The 17,928-nt window shown below is 45.6% G+C and overlaps 1 protein-coding gene across 1 annotated transcript in view; it reads left to right on the top strand.

The window, feature by feature from the left end:
• The window catches only part of eIF3l (eukaryotic translation initiation factor 3 subunit l), a 45,296-nt gene that overhangs the window by 11,964 nt on the left and 15,404 nt on the right, over positions 1 to 17,928 (top strand). Inside the window, exons 8-13 of the mRNA XM_075702425.1 lie at positions 5,888 to 5,968; positions 7,467 to 7,557; positions 7,831 to 7,985; positions 8,923 to 9,093; positions 14,024 to 14,157; positions 14,735 to 14,852. Coding sequence (XP_075558540.1) covers positions 5,888 to 5,968; positions 7,467 to 7,557; positions 7,831 to 7,985; positions 8,923 to 9,093; positions 14,024 to 14,157; positions 14,735 to 14,852 — 750 coding nt within the window. The remainder of the gene's footprint in view (positions 1 to 5,887; positions 5,969 to 7,466; positions 7,558 to 7,830; positions 7,986 to 8,922; positions 9,094 to 14,023; positions 14,158 to 14,734; positions 14,853 to 17,928) is intronic.

Raw genomic sequence — 17,928 nt, 5'->3', positions numbered from 1 at the left:
TGAGCTGGCAATCGCTAGGAAATGGTATGAGCCCTGCTCGCTGGCTGCTGCATCAGGCACCGACAGCCCCTGCGATTCACTCGCAGCTCGTAATAAACTGTCTATATTCATTAACACAATCAACTTCTGCACATATATGTCACTCATGAGTGACAATATGATTCGTTTTCATGACGCCATTGGTAGCGATGAGAAAGCACGCCAGTCTATGCGAAGTGGCTTGCATAGACCATTGCTGTGGTGACTGTGCTGAGTGCTTGCTAGTTGAAATCATGGCAACGATTTACTGTTTCACACACCGTTTTATAGCATGCACACTTTCGAGGTCACTTTATTCGATAAGTTATTTTGTGTCAAAAACAAATTACAGCCGATTTTTCTGCTGCTGTCAGCGATGAAAGAGGCCAGTGTCTTGACCAGGGAGTAAAGAAAGAACCACCGTGACGATCGGAGCGCCGAGGAACTTGCTTGCCAGCTTCACCCTGCCGGGTCTGCTACGTGGCCATGATGTACACGCTAGCGGCACTACCATTGGCTGTGGCCATCCAACCGACGCAGCCACATCCAGCGAGTTGGTCGTGCATGCACCGTGCAATCCCTTCATCGCATGCTGTCGGAACCAGTGTGCTGGTGCGAATGGTCAAACGACAGATCGCATGCAAAATCGCACCATGTGTCTGGCACTTGTTACGGGGAAAATTCTGCATCGCTACAGTTGTCCAATCTTTCGAACTCCGTAGGGGCCACAAAAACGTCCAAAAAAATCGGGCAGTCCGAAAAAAATGAGTGCATGCTTTTTACTGCATCCAAGGGGTCAAATTGCCACAGGCATGTACAAAATAGATCTGAAGGCCTGCCATTCAACATATTGCACATGTCGGTGCTCGTACTGTGAGAGTGCACGCTTGTATAATTGAGGAATACGTACTGTGTCCAGTGACAATCGCCTCTTCATACCTTTAGTATGCTTCACCGCATGACTGCGTAGGCTTCACCGCTTAACATTTGTGTATTGAGGAGAAGCTGACTTTCAGAAACCGGCATTATACAACGCGTCATGCGTTCTGAGCTTTGAAGCCATTGGCGAGGATTACAGAAGTGGAGTCGGTGCCGTTGCTAAAGTGGCAAATTATTTAAACGAAAAACACAGCACTGAAAAGCAAGAAGCTTGATAAGGAACATCGAAGCAGTTAGGCATAGCTTTGCCACTGTGGTGGATACAGCTGCCACTGGATCGGCGTGCGAGGGCACGTGTTCGAGGTGGCACGGTAATTCAAACGGTGGAAGTGGTGGCTTCAACAATGTCGCTTCAGTCATGGCAAAAATCCAGAAAATTGGACGTTGAAGGGTTTTTGCATTCGAAATTTCAGACATTATGCATCGACTCTATGGGGAAGAACCAAATTATTGGGCATGTCCGAAAAATCGGGCATCTGGAAAATTGGTTGCTGACTGTATACCCAACCCTGAATGTGTTTGGCACAAGTCAATGACGCCGTACACATGCAGCATTGCGCTGTACTCGCACTTTGTCTGTGGTCAGTGCAGCACAGTTAAGCGATAGTGTGGGAAACCTTCTGACAGACATGGCAGAAACTGTTGCAGCGACATGGAGAGCGTGCCACTACAAGCAACAACTGAGAAGGAGAGCGCATGCAAGCAGCAAGGTAGCCAACACAGACTCATGATGCAGCATTTTTTCTCCGTTGTCGTTCTCTGTTGATGTCATGGCCCGCCAGGTGCTGCGCTTTGTGGTTGGCTGCTCGCATGTACTTTAATATGATTTCTAAGCTGTATTCGCCATTGATATTTTGTAGACGATGTCTGTGTGTCCAAATTGTGGGGATGCGCGACTCTCACGCGTCCCCTGATATGTTGTTTTCCCGCATAGCTCCCGTCTCCTGTAATACGGCTTCGCCGCGTGGCCTGGTGCCCGCAGCAGTCGGTCTGGTTGAAGCGCAGTACTAGAGATGGTGCAAGTGTGGCTTTGCTAATGCCACCTAACAGTGAGGTTGCTTGGGCACAAAGAGGAGAAGGCTCTTCCTCTTTGGCTCGGGGTCGGAAAGCAACGCGGACGTTCTGCGCGTGCACCAATCCATACTTCTGTGAGACCGTCTTGCGGAGCCTGCCCCGGAATGGACAAACACGATTGCTCGAACACTCCACTGTTCGCGTGAACGTACGTGCGAACGACCAGGGGTTTAGTGTCCAGCATGGGACGATCATATTCGCTCGTTATCCGGTCATGGTGAGCCGGACTTCCGCGATTTGTCGCGTGCCAAGCGGCATGTTTAGTGGATAGCAACTCGGCTAGCAGGCATTAGTCTATGAAAGGTGCAATAAAATGCCCTTGTGATTGTTTGCACTATGTGTTGTCTTTCCTTTGTTCCAAGAGCATGGGTGAGAACCCCACAACATAAGTTGATCTCACAAGTTATCTCGACTTCAAAATTTCTGTCAGTACTCCTATAAAGTTATTATCTGTGTGCAAATTACGCATATACATTTGAAACTATTGTAACTTACTTTATTCGGTGAACCCTCTCACATGATGCATGCTTTGTACCGCCCGCTGTTGTTGAAGCTGTGTAAGAGGGCAGTGGCAAGAGCTCCTCAAGATGTTTGCCATGGCTTTTCCATTTGTCCCCCTTTTCACTGTAACATGGAAGAAACAATGCTGATGGACTTGCCTGGGGCAAGATGTACAAAAAAAGCGAGAGTTCTTTAAGGGGGGACACGAGTCTTTGGCACTGAAAAAGCGCGAAAAAATCGAATTTTGGAAAATGCTATATTCGGAATGAACGTTCATTATTCTACTAATCTCCAAAGTTTCATATCTGAAACATATCTATTTCAACCACAATGTCATTTTTTTGCATGAAAGGTAGCTCAATTTGTGTAGATGTAGAACCGAAAACGGTGCAATTTCAACAACGCGCAGCTTCCACGCTATAGCTCCGCTCGCGGCCATGTTGGTATCATTTGAAAGAGCAGTTTTTCGTCTTCAATTTTCGCATGCCAGCGCTTCTCTCCAGTCACCGGTAACAGTAGAGAAACGCTGCGAAAAAATGATTAAATGCCAGTCACTATTGGCTGCTCAGGGCACGTGATGAAAAGCGGCTATGCGATTGGCTGAGAGCATCGTCTGCAGCTCGTCTGAGTCACTTACGCAGACGCCATTTTGTCCTGTCGGACGTGAAAGCAACTTGCCGTGATGTCAACGAGAAAGTTTGTGTGCCGACATAAGTACAGCAAGAAAGGAAGGTCATCACTGATTCAAAACATCAGAAGAGTGGCTGAAAGATCGAGAGGCACTGAGGGCGAACTGCAAATCGAAGATGAGCGACTGTAGGCATCGAGCGATAGAGCCGCCGAGCTGCGTACACCAGGATTAGGCTTAGTGGTCCCGTCAACGAGTGACCCAACGAGTGAAAGGCAGAGATTTTAGCCGGCGTATAGACATCGCTGACATGCCACTCTGTGTGGAGAAGGGAATTGGAGAGAGAAAGACGGGAGAGAGGGGGAAAAAGGAATAAATTAAAAGAAAATGGGCACTGAGTTTTCTGACTGAGGGGGGCAACGGCATGTAGCGGTAGAGTGCTTCAATGTATGCACCGTCCTACAGTGAAGTAACAGAATTCGCTGCGTGAAAGGTGCATGAGGGTGACAGAATAGTACTCTGATCTTTCCTCCCTGGGCACCTTCGCCTCTAGATATAAACCAGTTTGTACCCGGTGTAAATGGGACAAAGAGTCGCATGCCACACACTCTTAGGCAAAGTTACACCCTTTGGCTTGCCCCTTCTGCCACACAACAATAATCGTTATCTGCCTTGATGCGCTTCCTTTCTTTAAAGCTGCGAGCGAGCCTGGAACTTTCCAGTAACGAACGGCACGCGCGTTATCAGAAGGGGCACTCCAAAGGGTGTAAACTGTTCTATGCTGATAATGCGCGTGTTGTTCGTTACTGGAAAGTACCGGGCTCGCGGCATTAAAGAAAGGAAACACATCAAGGCAGATAACGATTACTGTTGTGTAGCAAAAGGGGCAAGCCAAACGGTGTAACTTTGCCTAAGAGTGCAGGCTGCGTTACTGCAGACCATTTTCCTCTACTTAGCTGAAAAATATACTCAGCACACGCACATCTACACTGATGCCTCAACCATTCGGGAAACTTCCTACTGTGGCTTTTATGTGCCCTCAACAAGACAAATGCTTTCTTATCAGCTGCAGCAGTGGACATCCTCAACGACAGCAGAGCTTCACAACATCAAAGAAGCTGTCCTCTATATACTGTGCCGAACGCCTGACCAATGGGCGATTTTCACTGACTCTAAAGGAGCACTACAAACATTATGCAGTCTGTTAAAAAAAAAATCATGAGCCCGTTTCTTTCGTCATCGCCTACTTGTATCACTTGGCCACTGTGGTATCAGGCCACTGTATCACATTTCAATGGATACCCTCATTGTAGTATTCTGGCCAACAAAAAAGTAGATGAAGTGGCACGCAAAGGTCTTTTAACACCAAAACTATAAGTGGATTTATTTCACTGGATGTGATGCTTCCCAAATAGCCAAAAGATCTGCTTCTGAAGAAAAGGATTGGCTTTGGAGTTTGCCAACCCACCATTATCTTTTCCTTTACTCAAACGACCCACATCTCAGATCTTGACTCCCATCCAGCATTCCTCACCATCTGGAAACTCTATATCATCGCCTTCGCCTGAACACCACCTATGGAAATGGCTTACGGTACCGCTTTGGTCAAGTGACAAGTCGACACTGCAACAACTGTGGCTCAATCGAAAACACAAAGCATATTTTGTTTGAGTGTCAATTGTATGCCGACGAGTGTGTGTTCTATGACCATTGCGTGCATTCACTTAAAGAGAGAGGTTTATCATTTGACTGTGTTTTAAGTCCTCTAGCCTGCTTCATGCAACAGAGGCGTGCGATGAACTTATTTAGAACATATTTTTCAACTTGGCAGGATGTACAGTTGCATTCAGTATGAGATGTAATGCAGGACTTGTGGTCTACGGGGCGCCAAGATTGCACACCGGCACTGACATACAAGAAATTGAAGAATAAACACCATTTTAATTACAGTAAAACCTTGTTAACTGTGATTTCACAGGGCCGAAAAAAATAGTCAAATTCAACAAACGTTGAATTTCAAGGGTATCACGAAAACAATGAATGAATGTTTGCTATAGCAATCCACCTTTATCTACTGAATAAATACATCCTAATTAACGAGTTTGATGGCATACGGCTTCTGGGACCAAAGGATTAGTCTTAATTATCTGATTTTTTGAGGTTTTGCTGTGCTGGTATTTAATAAGTCAATCAATTTTTTTTTATTTCAGCACTGCCGTGCAGTCTTGGGGCCCTTTTGAACATAGGCACCATGTTGCAGTTCATGTTCAACGCGACTAAATTTGGCAAGCAGGCCCTCTCAAGCTGTCCCAATCAGTTTTTTTTTTCCTTTTGAGCATAACCTTTGTTGCTATTTACTGCAAATAAGTTTAAATAATTCAAATTCTGTCACAAAAAAAGTACAAAATCATTCGAGCCATTGTCGGCAATGGGCAGTTGATCTTTACTTTATGATAAAGTGTAGTGACTAGTAATAAGTGTACTAGACGAATGCAGAGGAAATTCTAGGACTTAGCACAGTGCGACAGAAAACAGGCAACAATATGTCATTGTTATAGGCTCCTCATTCAGACACGCCATGCAAGGATCTTGAATAATGCCAGACATCAGTGCTAATTCTTTCTCTTGGCATAAGGAACGAAGCAGCCCAACAACTGACTGACTTGTCACATCAGTTAGTAAGAGCCAGGTCACCTGACCCATGGGAATCTGTCTCTGTGCATGCAGTTCCAGTCATTCAGCCAGTACCGTAGCAACGTGAGCAAGAAGACTACAGAGGAGATTGAGCTTCTCAACAGCAATCCCAAGGTGAGTGGAGGCAGCAACGGCTGAGATGGCCAGGGTGAAACTTTGTTTTTGTTATGTTTATGTGTATTGTACTCTTGCTGACAAGCTGTAACAAAACTTGGGACAGGAGAGTCTGTGTGTATTTCCTTCCAGCACGCTGGTGACGGCGTACTGGTGGACAGCAGATCCTGGCAACGGATATATTTATCAGATGAAATTGGATATGTCTACAATGGGACACTTGTGAGCTTAATTGCTCACTCTTAATTGCTCGCTGCACTATTATGCTTGATTGGAGTAATTTGCTTAAAATTCATCTCGGAGAATTGTGACCGAGGAAGGGACCGTGTTTACAGTTGCTGACCAATAATTTGTGGTGACCTCGATGGTGACCACCAAAAACATTCAAATAATTGGGGCTCCGAAATACTAGATCCACCAGAATATGGCTATTGCACAAGTGACAAAAAAAATTTGCCATATTTTCGAGTCATCACTTTGGGGGATACCTTCAATTTTGCATGGCCAGCGTAAGATGCATCGGCATCTACGAGCAATAGCATTCCAGGCATAATGCCAAGCACGCTATCCTTCATGACTAGTGCAAGATGCATTGGCATCTATGAGTGACTGCATTCTAAGCATAGTACCAAGCACACACCACCTTATCACTGTGGAGACACTGCTGCCCGTGGACGTGTCCGGTGCTAGGCATGCGAACTGTTGGCAAAAGTGATATCTTCGAAAGTTATCGTCCGAGAATACATCCGAAGTTCGTCAATGCGTTTCTTTTCCCTCTTCGCCAGTGGTCAGAGGGACGCTACATCCATGTTATCAGCGAAATCAGCCAACCATGAACAGCGAAACGGAACACACATGACAAATCATTCAAATTGCAAATGCAGTCTTTATGGCTTCGTGGCTTGGCTTGCTGTGCATTTTGGGCTCAGTCGGAGACTACTAGATCGGCTAGGCTTCGCTGTTTTCTGTTTCGAAACGCCATCGACATGGCCAATGATCGTGCCAGCGACGTATTGTTACGCGAACAATAGATTGAACACTAAGGACTGTTTACAGTGTATATTTCCAAAAACAAGTGCAGCACTGGCTGGTTCACCCGGCAGCTGGAGACTCGGGAGGAGAGGAGTTCGTCTTCTTCGTTGAGGTGCCCGCGCACATCACCCAAAGGAAACGTGCAATCTGCATGCAACAATATCAAAATGAAAAGATTGCTATTTCTGCTCAACTCAGTGGCCGAATTAACACACTGCCCTGCAGTCGGAGTCCAAATGGTCACACGATGCACTGTAATGTTTCTGAAATTTTGGTCGTCCTTATACATTAAGTCTGGGGACAGTGGCGCTGCCACAGAGCTGTCCGAATAATCGAGCAGGTCCGAATTATCCGTTGGCAAATGTATGTAGGTGCCATCATATGAACAGCTGCTAGTTATGAGCATAGGCAGGAGAATGTAACTCCTGGAAGCTGGCCTCTTCAATAAAGATGCTCTTGGTTTCAGATCTGGAATGTTCACAGTGTCCTCAACGTGCTCCACTCTCTCGTCGACAAGTCTAACATCAATCTCCAGCTGGAGGTGTACACCCAGGGAGGTGAGGTGCCCCATTGCGTTTTTTTATGGGATGTGTCTGTTTGCTACCAGGTTGTCTTCTACACTGTTGTTAGCACATTGCGCAAAGCATGCAGCTCGGGTATTTGGAGCCCTTTGCAATGATGCTGAAGCCGATAGCCAGAAAAGCTGCAAATTTTGCACGTAACGAATATGCATGACTTGCCCACTGCACAGGCTATCATGCAGAATTTAAGTTAACCATTGGCACAATGAGACACGCTCAGTTTATTGTCGTGCTGATCTCATGTGGCAGGGGATCCCGACAGCGTGGCCGGGGAGTTTGGCCAGCACCCGCTCTACAAAATGCTGGGCTACTTCAGCCTGGTGGGGCTACTTCGTCTACACTCGCTGCTCGGCGACTACTACCAGGCCGTCAAGGTGCTTGAGAACCTCGAGCTCAACAAGAAGGTAGGTGATTGTCCAGCTTCCAAGTATACCCTGTGCTTAAAGGCCCGCTCAATCCATGTACAATTCACTGCAATGGTACTAAAGAAAGTTCATGCAGTGTTGGTGCAGCATGTATGTGGTGCCTAAGGTGCCAGTGCAGCACATTGCGTGTGCTTTTAAATGAGGCAAAGTGTTGTTGCTGGAGCAACCTAAATTTAAGACAACTCTGAGGGTTCATCTGGAAAGTGAATTGGTGATTTTATTAGTTGTGATAGATGACATGGGGTCAGTGTTTGTGCTACCATCCTTCCAGGAAAGAATATTAAGTACATGCTTGAATGCATTTTTAGTTGTTGCTCTGCTGCAAATGATTTGCCTCTCTCTTATCCACTGGCGTATCAAATTTAAAAATTCCACTGGCGTGGCGTCAGCCAACTTAGCTGTGCCGACTGTGGCTATGCAGGTTGGCATATACACTGTTTTACTATGCATAATGTCGCATGAAGTACACTCTGCTCCTCGCCGTCAGGTAGAGCTTGCGGTGGAGTGTTCGCTAGCTCTCACCATATGTAGCTGCATAACTAAGGCACTAGCTACTGCTGTCACATGTATGTCTTGCAGAAAAGCTAAGCTTCATCAGGATACGCAAGAGTCGTGTGAGGGAGACAAACATAAGAGGATGTGACAGTCTAGTTTCCCCATGGCTAGTATACTTACCTTTGTTAGAGAGTGTCACAGACTAGAAAAAGTGCTAGTGTGTTCCAGTTCGAACACAGTGCCACTAGATGCAATGACCAGTGATACCATTCTTGTTCCTTCTTTCTGTACTCTGCTGAAACAATAATTCTAGAACATGTGCGTACCAGCTAAAGCTGGTCTTGGAGGGCTGCCCTCCCACAAGCTCACTTCTGTCTTTGCAACTGCTGCAAGCCCCGTCCCTGCGCATACTTCTTTGCAGAGCTTGTACTCCCGGGTTCCGGCTTGCCAGATCACGACCTACTACTATGTGGGCTTTGCGTACCTGATGATGCGGCGCTATGCAGACTCCATCCGCACCTTCTCCAACATCCTGGTCTACATTCAGCGCACCAAGCACCTCTTCCCAACACGCACGTACCAGGGCGACCAGGTGCGCATGCTTTTCTGTCCCACACTGGGACTCTGAGCAGATCTGTTACGTCTTTATTGTGTTGCGCTGAGTAGTGTAGGTACAGTCAGGGTCCGATTTTTCGCACTCCCAAAGGGCCACAAAAACGTCCGAAAAATTGGGCAGTCAGAAAAAACGAATGCATGCAGAAAACACACCATTTTGTAGGCGTTTCTCAAATGGAGAAGGTCAAGAACGGAGTATCGGGTTTGCGCAGCTCTGCCAATGCATCATTGAGGTGGCTCTGGAATGGAATGAGCCATTCATAAAATTTTTAAAAATCTGACAGCAGGTGCTGTCAATGTAGCTGGCGCTATCTTCAGCTGGGTCAACACTGCCTGTTACTGCCTTAGTGGCTCAAAAATATTGTTGATCCTCATTTGCATGGTGTTCTGCTTGCACGGATAATGTTTGCTTCCATTTCAGCCCGGGTCATATCATTGTTGTACGTTGATACTATCGTCAATGCTCACGTCCATGCAGAGCTCATCGGCTGTGCAGGCGCTGGCTCTTTCTCATTGTCGGAGTCGTTCAAATCCGCCGTCACTTGACGAACGATCTCGTCGTCTGTTAACTCCACGCAGAGTTCGAGATCTTTGTCGGTGTCAGAAAATCCTTCAAAAGTTATTCCGGTTAGAATGAGAATGCCAGCTGTACACAGGTCGTCAAACTAAAAGTCCACATAGAAGGACTTTGGTCACACACGCTGTCGTTCTGTCAGGGTAAGGTGGCCATCTCGGTGCCGAGTGTGAAGCATGCGTGGTAAATGCAGTTGCGAAGCATCTGTTGTATAACTGCTTTCCACGAGTCTGCAAGCACGTGGAAAGCAGACCTAAGGTCAACGATGTAACTTTTGCCACTGTCTGAGCACAGCACTGTGTGGCTGAGCACAAGTGACCTCTACAGAAGCTTCAGATTGCGGATCACACCTTGATCCATCGGCTACACCATTTCTGTGGTGTTCGGCGGTAGAAATTCCACCTGTATAGCCTTTAGGTCTTTTATATGGTCATGCACATGGCACAGTTGTCCACAAACAGCAGAACTTTTTTATTCTTATGTTCAAATCTTCTGTCTAAGTTGCAAATCGACACTTCAAATAACTGCTGTGTAGTGTTGTGCGAATATTCGCATTTTTAAATAGTAGTTTCAAATATTACGTTGTTCGATATTCGCTTCGAGCGCAGCTGTAATATTCGTGCTTTTCAAAGTGTTGGCAAACTCATGGTCGCAAGTTTGTTTACTGTCTATTACAGTCGACGACCCATTTTCCGGACATGCGATTTTTCGGACATGTCCTGTAATTCAGACGCTTTCATGGCACCGTCGTGCTACTGCTTAAGAGCCAGTGTACTAGAATGTCTGCAATTTCGAACTCAAAAACCCTTTGCTGTCCGATTTTCCAGACATTTTGCCAGGACCACGTGTCCGAAACGGCCTTGATCGAAGCCACTGCCGCCACCATTTTGATTATCTGTCCACCATGAACAGGCACTCTCGCACATAGATCCGCTGGCAGCCGTAGCCACCACCGTGGCGATGCTAGGCCTAGCTACTTCGATGTTCACTACCAAGCTTTTTCGCCGCTGTTAGCAATGGTGCCAACTCCGCCTTTGTAATTCTCGCCATTTGCTTAAAAGCTTGGAAAGCACAATGCGTTGCATAATGCCAGTTCCCGAAATACAACTTCGCTTTAATACAGTAGTGTTGCGCGGTGAGGCATCCACTCAGTATTGCAGTGAAACATACCAAGAATGCGAAGACGCAATTGTCACGGGACACACTATGTGTTCCTTAATTATACACGCATGCACCCGCATTCTCCTGTCAAAGTAAGAACACTAATACGCCTAACAAGTGTTCTGGCATGCTTTCAGAGCTATTTTAGACGTGCCTGTGGCGATTTGAGCCCTTAGGGGCAGTAAAAGTAATGCATTCATTTTTTTCGAACAGCTCGATTTTTCAGACGTTTTCGCGACCTCTAGGGAGTTCGAAAACTCGGATGTTGACTGTAATTAGAAAAACAAGTTTGGCTGTAAGTTAGTAAAACAAGTTTTTGACAAAAATAGATACCTTTAAAAATTTCCCATAACCTTCATGATTTCTTAGAAACGTTTATTTATGAGAAAACTCGTAAGCACCATTTCAAAAAGTTTTAACTATAATATTCCAAAAGAAAGCAATAAAATGAGTGAATGACATCACCATTGTCAAAATAGTGGAAGCTTGGTTGGTCAGCAAGATGAAGTCTAACGGCAGTTTGCAAGTATTTCTCAAACTTCCCTCTAAAAATGAAGCCTAGTGTTTCAATAAATAAGTCATACTTTAATTAATTGTGGTCTCATTCTCACAAATTAGACCACTTAACCCCACAAAGCTCGAACACCATTTCACGTCAATGAAAATTAAAACAACTTGCCCCGGTGTATTTCTGGTCATAGAGAGTTTATTGGTATGAAGAAAACAGCAAAATAATAGAGTAAAATTAATTAGTATACTTAATTAGTAATTCATTTGCTGAACTATTCACAACAGAACACTCCCTCTAGTATATCAAGAAGGCTAGTGTGGGCTGTACATCGGGTTTCTAGCACTAAATCAGATTTTTCTGGCATTAAATTCAGCGTATCAAAAATGATATGTTTGGTTTTGTAGGGTTAATAGTTACATATATCCAATAATTATCTTGCATGCCACTTTACATCCAAGATTTTTGAACAGCAACTATTCAATATTTGATTCGAAAATATTCGACCAAAATCACTATTTGCCCAACCCTACTGCTGTGTTGTCCAGGCCTTCTTATTGACCTCGTACTGGACAAGTAGGGTTGCCCCCTTAAAACACCTTGGATTCTTCTATTTTTCTATGACGAGCATCGGAAGCTTCTCGCTGCCCGACATGTTGCTGCCGACAAGGACGGTCAGCCATTCTTTGCCGTGTTTGCCGCCATGGCAGGGGTAACCAGCAGATGCGAACATTTTCTCTGGGAGCAATTTCTAGAACAATCCAGTTTCATTGCAGTTGACGTGTTCTCAGGCACGAACTGCTCCAACAAAGACTGCAGCTTTCCATTCCGATGCTGCGTAATGGCTGAATCATCAACGGCACCACTTTCCCGGCGCATCTTCTTGAATTTGAGGTCATTGCAATGCTTGAAATTTCTGAGCCGCCCATTACTGAAATTGAAGTCTTTCACATTCATTTGAAGCGTGAAAGCCTCTGCCTTTTGCTTCAAAATGTAACCCAAGATCGGGATTTGCTTTGCGATCATGGTGTTAGCAACACGAGGAGCGCTCCCTCAAGCTTTTTGGGTAGACACCCTGACTCGCATTCTCTTTTTGAGCCCCAGTTGACTTTCTGGCCAACTCCAAGATCTTCAACTAGCTTTTCATGAAATACAAAACCGTTTGCTTCGAAATTCCGAACTTCTTGCCCGCGTCAGCTTGTGACCGGTCACTTTCAAGTTGCTTGGTTATGGCTGCTTTCTTTTCCCTCGTCAGTCTACGTTAAAGCTCTGCACTCTTTGAAGCCATGAGCAAAGATGACGAAGGTGTAGTCAGCGCCATCGCTGTCAACGGCAAATTCGCTTGATGAAAAGCACAACACAATCACATGACCTGTGGATAAACACAAAAGGCTATGGCCATAGCTATGGCTGGCTACGGCTGCCCAACGAATTGGCGTGCAAGAGCGCTGGCTTGAGGTTTCCATACGATACGGTGGCCGTGGTGCTTGTCTGGCTGCGGCTAGCAGAAAGGCATGCAAGGGTTGAGGTTTGAGGCTGTGAGATAATCAATATGCCACCGATGGATGCCACTTTGGACCTGCTGTTAGGGGTAAAACGTCTGGAAAATCAGATGGCGGAGGGTTTGAGCATCCAAAATTTCCGACATTTTTATACATTGGCTCTATGGGGTACGAGACGGTGCCATGAAGCAGTTCGAATTATTGGGCACGTTGGGAAAATCAGACATTGACTGTACTCCTGTAGGCTCTAGTAGTTTGTCTGGTGATTGTTATGCGAGGTTGAAAACGTTAGGAATGTGTGCAGTGGCGGGACCATAGTGTGCATGCGACAGTTTTGGTCACAGTCACTGCTTCTTGGCCTTTTGGCTAAGAACAAAGTGTAGTCATTGTTATTAATGAAACGAAGCACATGGTGGTGCCATGCCTACAGCACTTTATGTGTAATTTTTTATTCACTCAATGCTACATTTCAGAAAGCCAATTTGAGCATGTGAAGTTTAACACAAGAGCTATAGTAGCTTTTTTGACATGCTGAATCTAGTTCCCTGTTGCGAATAGCTCAACAAACCAATTACTGTTTAATTAATCACTGGACTAATTTCTAACTCAAGTTAATTTATTTTTTTGTATAAATGTACTCTTCACGGCAGAAACAAAGGTAAACAAGTTGCTATAATTTTGTTTTGTGTAGAATCGCGTTGCAGTATCATGGGCTTAGACAGGATCTACATTAGAGAACTAGTTATTCTTTTCGGTTTCCCTGGAAGTTAATTGTAAATCATGTTATTTCTCATTTCTTGTAGACAATGATTACGGGTTTGTTGGTTTAGACAGGATCTACATAGGAGAACTAGTTACTTTTCTGGTTTTTAAGCAAAGTAATTGTAGCTCATATTAATTCTTGTGCTTTATAGACGATGTGCAGTTGTACTGTGGATGAAATAGCCTAGTACAGCACCAACCAAACTTGGTGGTAAGCAAGACACACCGCAAACTGCCAAACTTTGCGTGAACTAAAATTCAGGCGTGAAAGAGCCAAGGCTTTAGATGGAAGAGGCATCTTACATGCCTCCCTTTATTTAGGCAACATCCGACATGCCATCAGGGTAGTTTTCGGAGCAGCGTGCGCCTAGGGCTGACTCATTTGGGTCCCCTTGTGCAGATTAACAAGCAGACGGAGAAGATGTACGCCCTGCTGGCCATCTGTCTGACGCTGCACCCACAGCGCATTGACGAGAGCATCCTGTCTCACCTCAAGGACAAGCACGGGGAGCAAATGAACAAGATGCAGCGTGGGTGAGTACCAGCAGTGTTACGTTTACTGGTGCTGCGTGTAGGGCTACCGTATTTGCCCAATTCGAACACACACACTTTTCTCAATGAAAAAGAAGGGTGACAAGATGATGCAGAATTCCAACACACTATGTGTTATGTGAAGCATTTCGCAGGTATCTGGCGACTCTCACCCAATGAAGGGGGTGTGTGTGTGTGAATTTTATGAATACTGTAATTTTATGAGGTACCATATGCTTGCATTTTTGTACCACACGGGCAGATTTGGTGGGAAATCTAGAGCAATCACCTTCTTTTCCTGCTGGCTCTCAAACTGGATGAATTCATCCAGTTTGAGTTGGCTACTGGCCCAGCAGTTTTTGTACAAATTCATCTAGAAATTGCGAATAAATAAATGGGGGAAAGAAGAGAGATCTTGTATACATAGAGAAAGTAATAAAGATCTTATTTCGTTTATGAATCGGATTAACACCGAGGAAGGAAAGGTTGAAGATTTCATTTCAAATGGAAAGGGACAAGGGCTTGTTAACTCACCCAACGACCATCCTTCTGTGGGCCATGCCTGTTAAATTGAGCGCAGGGACAAGGGCATCTTTGCCGAGATCTTCAGCGTGGCCTGCCCCAAGTTCCTGAACCCAGTGCCGCCACCCCTCACCCCCGCAACACTCGACAACAAGGAAGTGAGAAACTACGCCAAGGTCAGTTCTTGCGCACACGCACACAGCAGTTGCGTTTGTGCTGCAGCTGTAGTCATCGTCCTGGAGACTGTTGCTGTAATGCACACTATTTCACGCAAGCATATCTCTGTACTACTTGAGGCTGTGCTCAGTCTGCACAGTGCACTCTAATGGTACATTTGACTGGGCTCCTTGAGCACTCTGGTGCCATGCTTTACATTTGGCTGGTCAAAATTAAGCGCTCACAGTATATTCTCCTGGTTCCTTCAGAGCATTGCGTTCCTGCTCAGAGTGCTGGCAGTGTGATTGAGATCCAGCTGGATTCCGACCACGTGGGGGGCGAGGGAATCTGAGATCTTTGTTCGCAACAGAACAAGTGGGAGAAAGCAGCCAATTGGCAAGCGTTGAACCCCCCGGAAGTTGACAAGCCTCATTTGTTGTTTTGCCTTCTAATGCATAAATATGTTTTCTAATATATATATATATATATAAATATATGCCTTCTAATGCATAAAATATTTATATGAAAGAAATCTATTTTTTTCTTTTCAAGCTTAAACACGTTCTCGTACAGTTGACTCTCATTATAACGGATCCTGATAATCCGACAAAAGCGTCCATTTTATCCTAAATCCGTAATATCCGAAACGCCTCAATTCCGAAACATTTGTCACGATGTCAAACAACTTTATTGCAAAGAGTGAGTGACGAATGTCCAAAGTAAAAAAAAAAAAAAAACAAACAAAAAAGTCTCAGTTTTGCCCGAAAGGCTAAGCATCGATTGCGATAGCAAATTAAGCAAGGCAACAGTGACAGCAGCAGTGAGTGAATTGATCTTGGTGCTGTCTTGCTTCCACGCAAACTAAAAGTCGAAAGCACAGTGTATACAGAGCCACCGGCAGTGGGCGCACTTTGTCCACATCGCAGATCGCTTTTAAAATGCGGCGCCCACGCGATCGAGCGCTTTGTCCACATTGTAAATTGCTTCCAGGAGATGGTGGCCGCGTCATAAGCAGCCACCGCCCGAGTAGAACTTTCCTTGCCTTGCGCACGTGAAATTGAGCTGCGATCATCGGCTGACTTTTGCAAGTCAGTTGTCAGCACGAGTCGATGCGGCAAAAGTATGTTTTATGAGCCCGACTTAGAAAAAAATTTTCCACTAATTTCGTCCGCTGTAGCCAATAGTCCGTTGTAGTGCGGTCTGTTCAAAGCGAACTTCATTGCATTCATAATATAGGTAGAACAAACTAAGGCTGAGATACGGTCCTTTATATCCAAAAGTCTCTTGTACGCGGGTCCGTTGTAACAAGCGTGGACTGTAGTAATACGTATGACTACTACAATTTATAATTATTGGTTTCTATTCACTGTCACTAGGTGGTGTCGTGAGCAGCGAAAAAAGAAAAAGAAAGCATAACGAGTACAGTGGCCTGCTTTTCAAAAGGCAACAACATGTCGTTGCACCATAATGCCTGACTGGGCCACCAGGTTGCTGTTTGGATCCGATCCACCAGACGTGCCATGCGAAGCTGGTCTCGTGGTGAACGCATAATTGCTCAAACAGAACGCCTCTCATCACCTCTTGCTCCTGGCAGATGATGTGCTTGGTTTCAAAGTGATTGGCAGGAGTGTGTCATCATTTTAATGTCGCCAGAAACGCGGCCGTGCCTAGCGACTGACGATGTTGACGTGGTAGGCCAATCGCGTAAGGCAAAACTGAACTCGCGCTCCGAACAACGATCTCCAATTGCACCCATAGTTTCCCCAGTTGCTCTCCGAGCAGCTCAACGTTTGGCTGGGGCAGAATTTCTCTGGCTGCAATCTCATGGGGGCTCCTTATCGCTGCAAACCGAATCGGAGAGCAGTAGGAACCAGTGAAATGTACCATAAGTGGCCGCTCATGAACCTAGAATGCTCACTCTTGATTGGCTGGCACAATTCTTGTCAAACTCGTTACATGCAGCTATAGTAGTTCTCTTCGATTTGTCATCCTAGACTTTCCAAGGCTGTCTGAGAAGCTGCAAATGACAACATTCGTTGGTTCAAAACAATGCTTTTTGCAGTCCGGGATGGCAAACGGAAGGTGCCTAGTGTCTTGTACAACGGAGCGCTGGGTGGCAGTAATTGAGTGGCATTGGATATGGAATTGTTATCTGGTTTCTGAGGATTACTATTCCTGTTCTCACTTTTTTAAACAGCTGATTAACTCTGGGTAGCTAAAATGCATCAACATGAAGCTGGGAAGTGTGACATTGCTGGCTGTTGCATTGAACATGCAATTCCAGAATTACTGATGTCGCATCCTGGCTGACTGTGACATGTGTTTTGGCAGCAGAGGCATCAAGTGCTGTTGAATCTGGATCTATCGAACAGCACGGTGATCGCAAAATAGTTCGATATAGCCAAAATTCAATATATAAAATCGCGTTAAAAAACCGTGTCAAAAACTTCTGCAGATCAATCAATGAACCAAGGGCGTGATTGGGGATCGTTGTTCGGAGCGGGCGTGTGGTTGTGCGGCACGCAATCGGCCTAGGCCGTGCCAACTTCATCCGCTGGGAGCGCAGGGTCGATTGCGCCGCACACAATTATTAACGTAGGCCGCACCAACTTCGTCAGCTGCGCGAAGTCGACGCAGCCTAGGCCAATCGCACTAGGCGCAACCGAACGTGCACTTCAAACAACAATCCCCGATAATGCCCCAATCGTGGCGCAATAAATACTCACTTGAAGCTTCATACAAAGTAATTATTTATTTGGTTGAAAGTACTGCAGCAGTGTAGCCCGCTTCTTATTGCGGGCTTAAACACAGAGTCCTCAACATAGTCTAAACGATCCACAAGCGATAGGCCGGTGCCCTCTATTGCGCCGCAGTAGCGGCATAGAAGGGCCAAAGCACCTACAGCCCCAGTTGAAGTCGGGAGCGGGGCAACATCAGCGCTTGCGAGATCAACCTCGGCATCCTCTTCGTTGGGCCGTTACTTCTGCTGCAATCTCCACGTCCGTCAATCGAAGCATTTTGAAACTTTCAATAACAAAGTATGAAGTGGCATCTGCCAAGGCGTCTATGAGTGAGCCCAGTGAGCACGCGCTGACG

The sequence above is a fragment of the Dermacentor variabilis genome, chromosome 8, assembly GCF_050947875.1.
Source record: "Dermacentor variabilis isolate Ectoservices chromosome 8, ASM5094787v1, whole genome shotgun sequence".
NCBI lineage: Eukaryota > Metazoa > Arthropoda > Arachnida > Ixodida > Ixodidae > Dermacentor > Dermacentor variabilis.
Note: the sequence above shows the minus strand (reverse complement) of the source record. Positions and strands in the feature narration are given on the sequence as shown.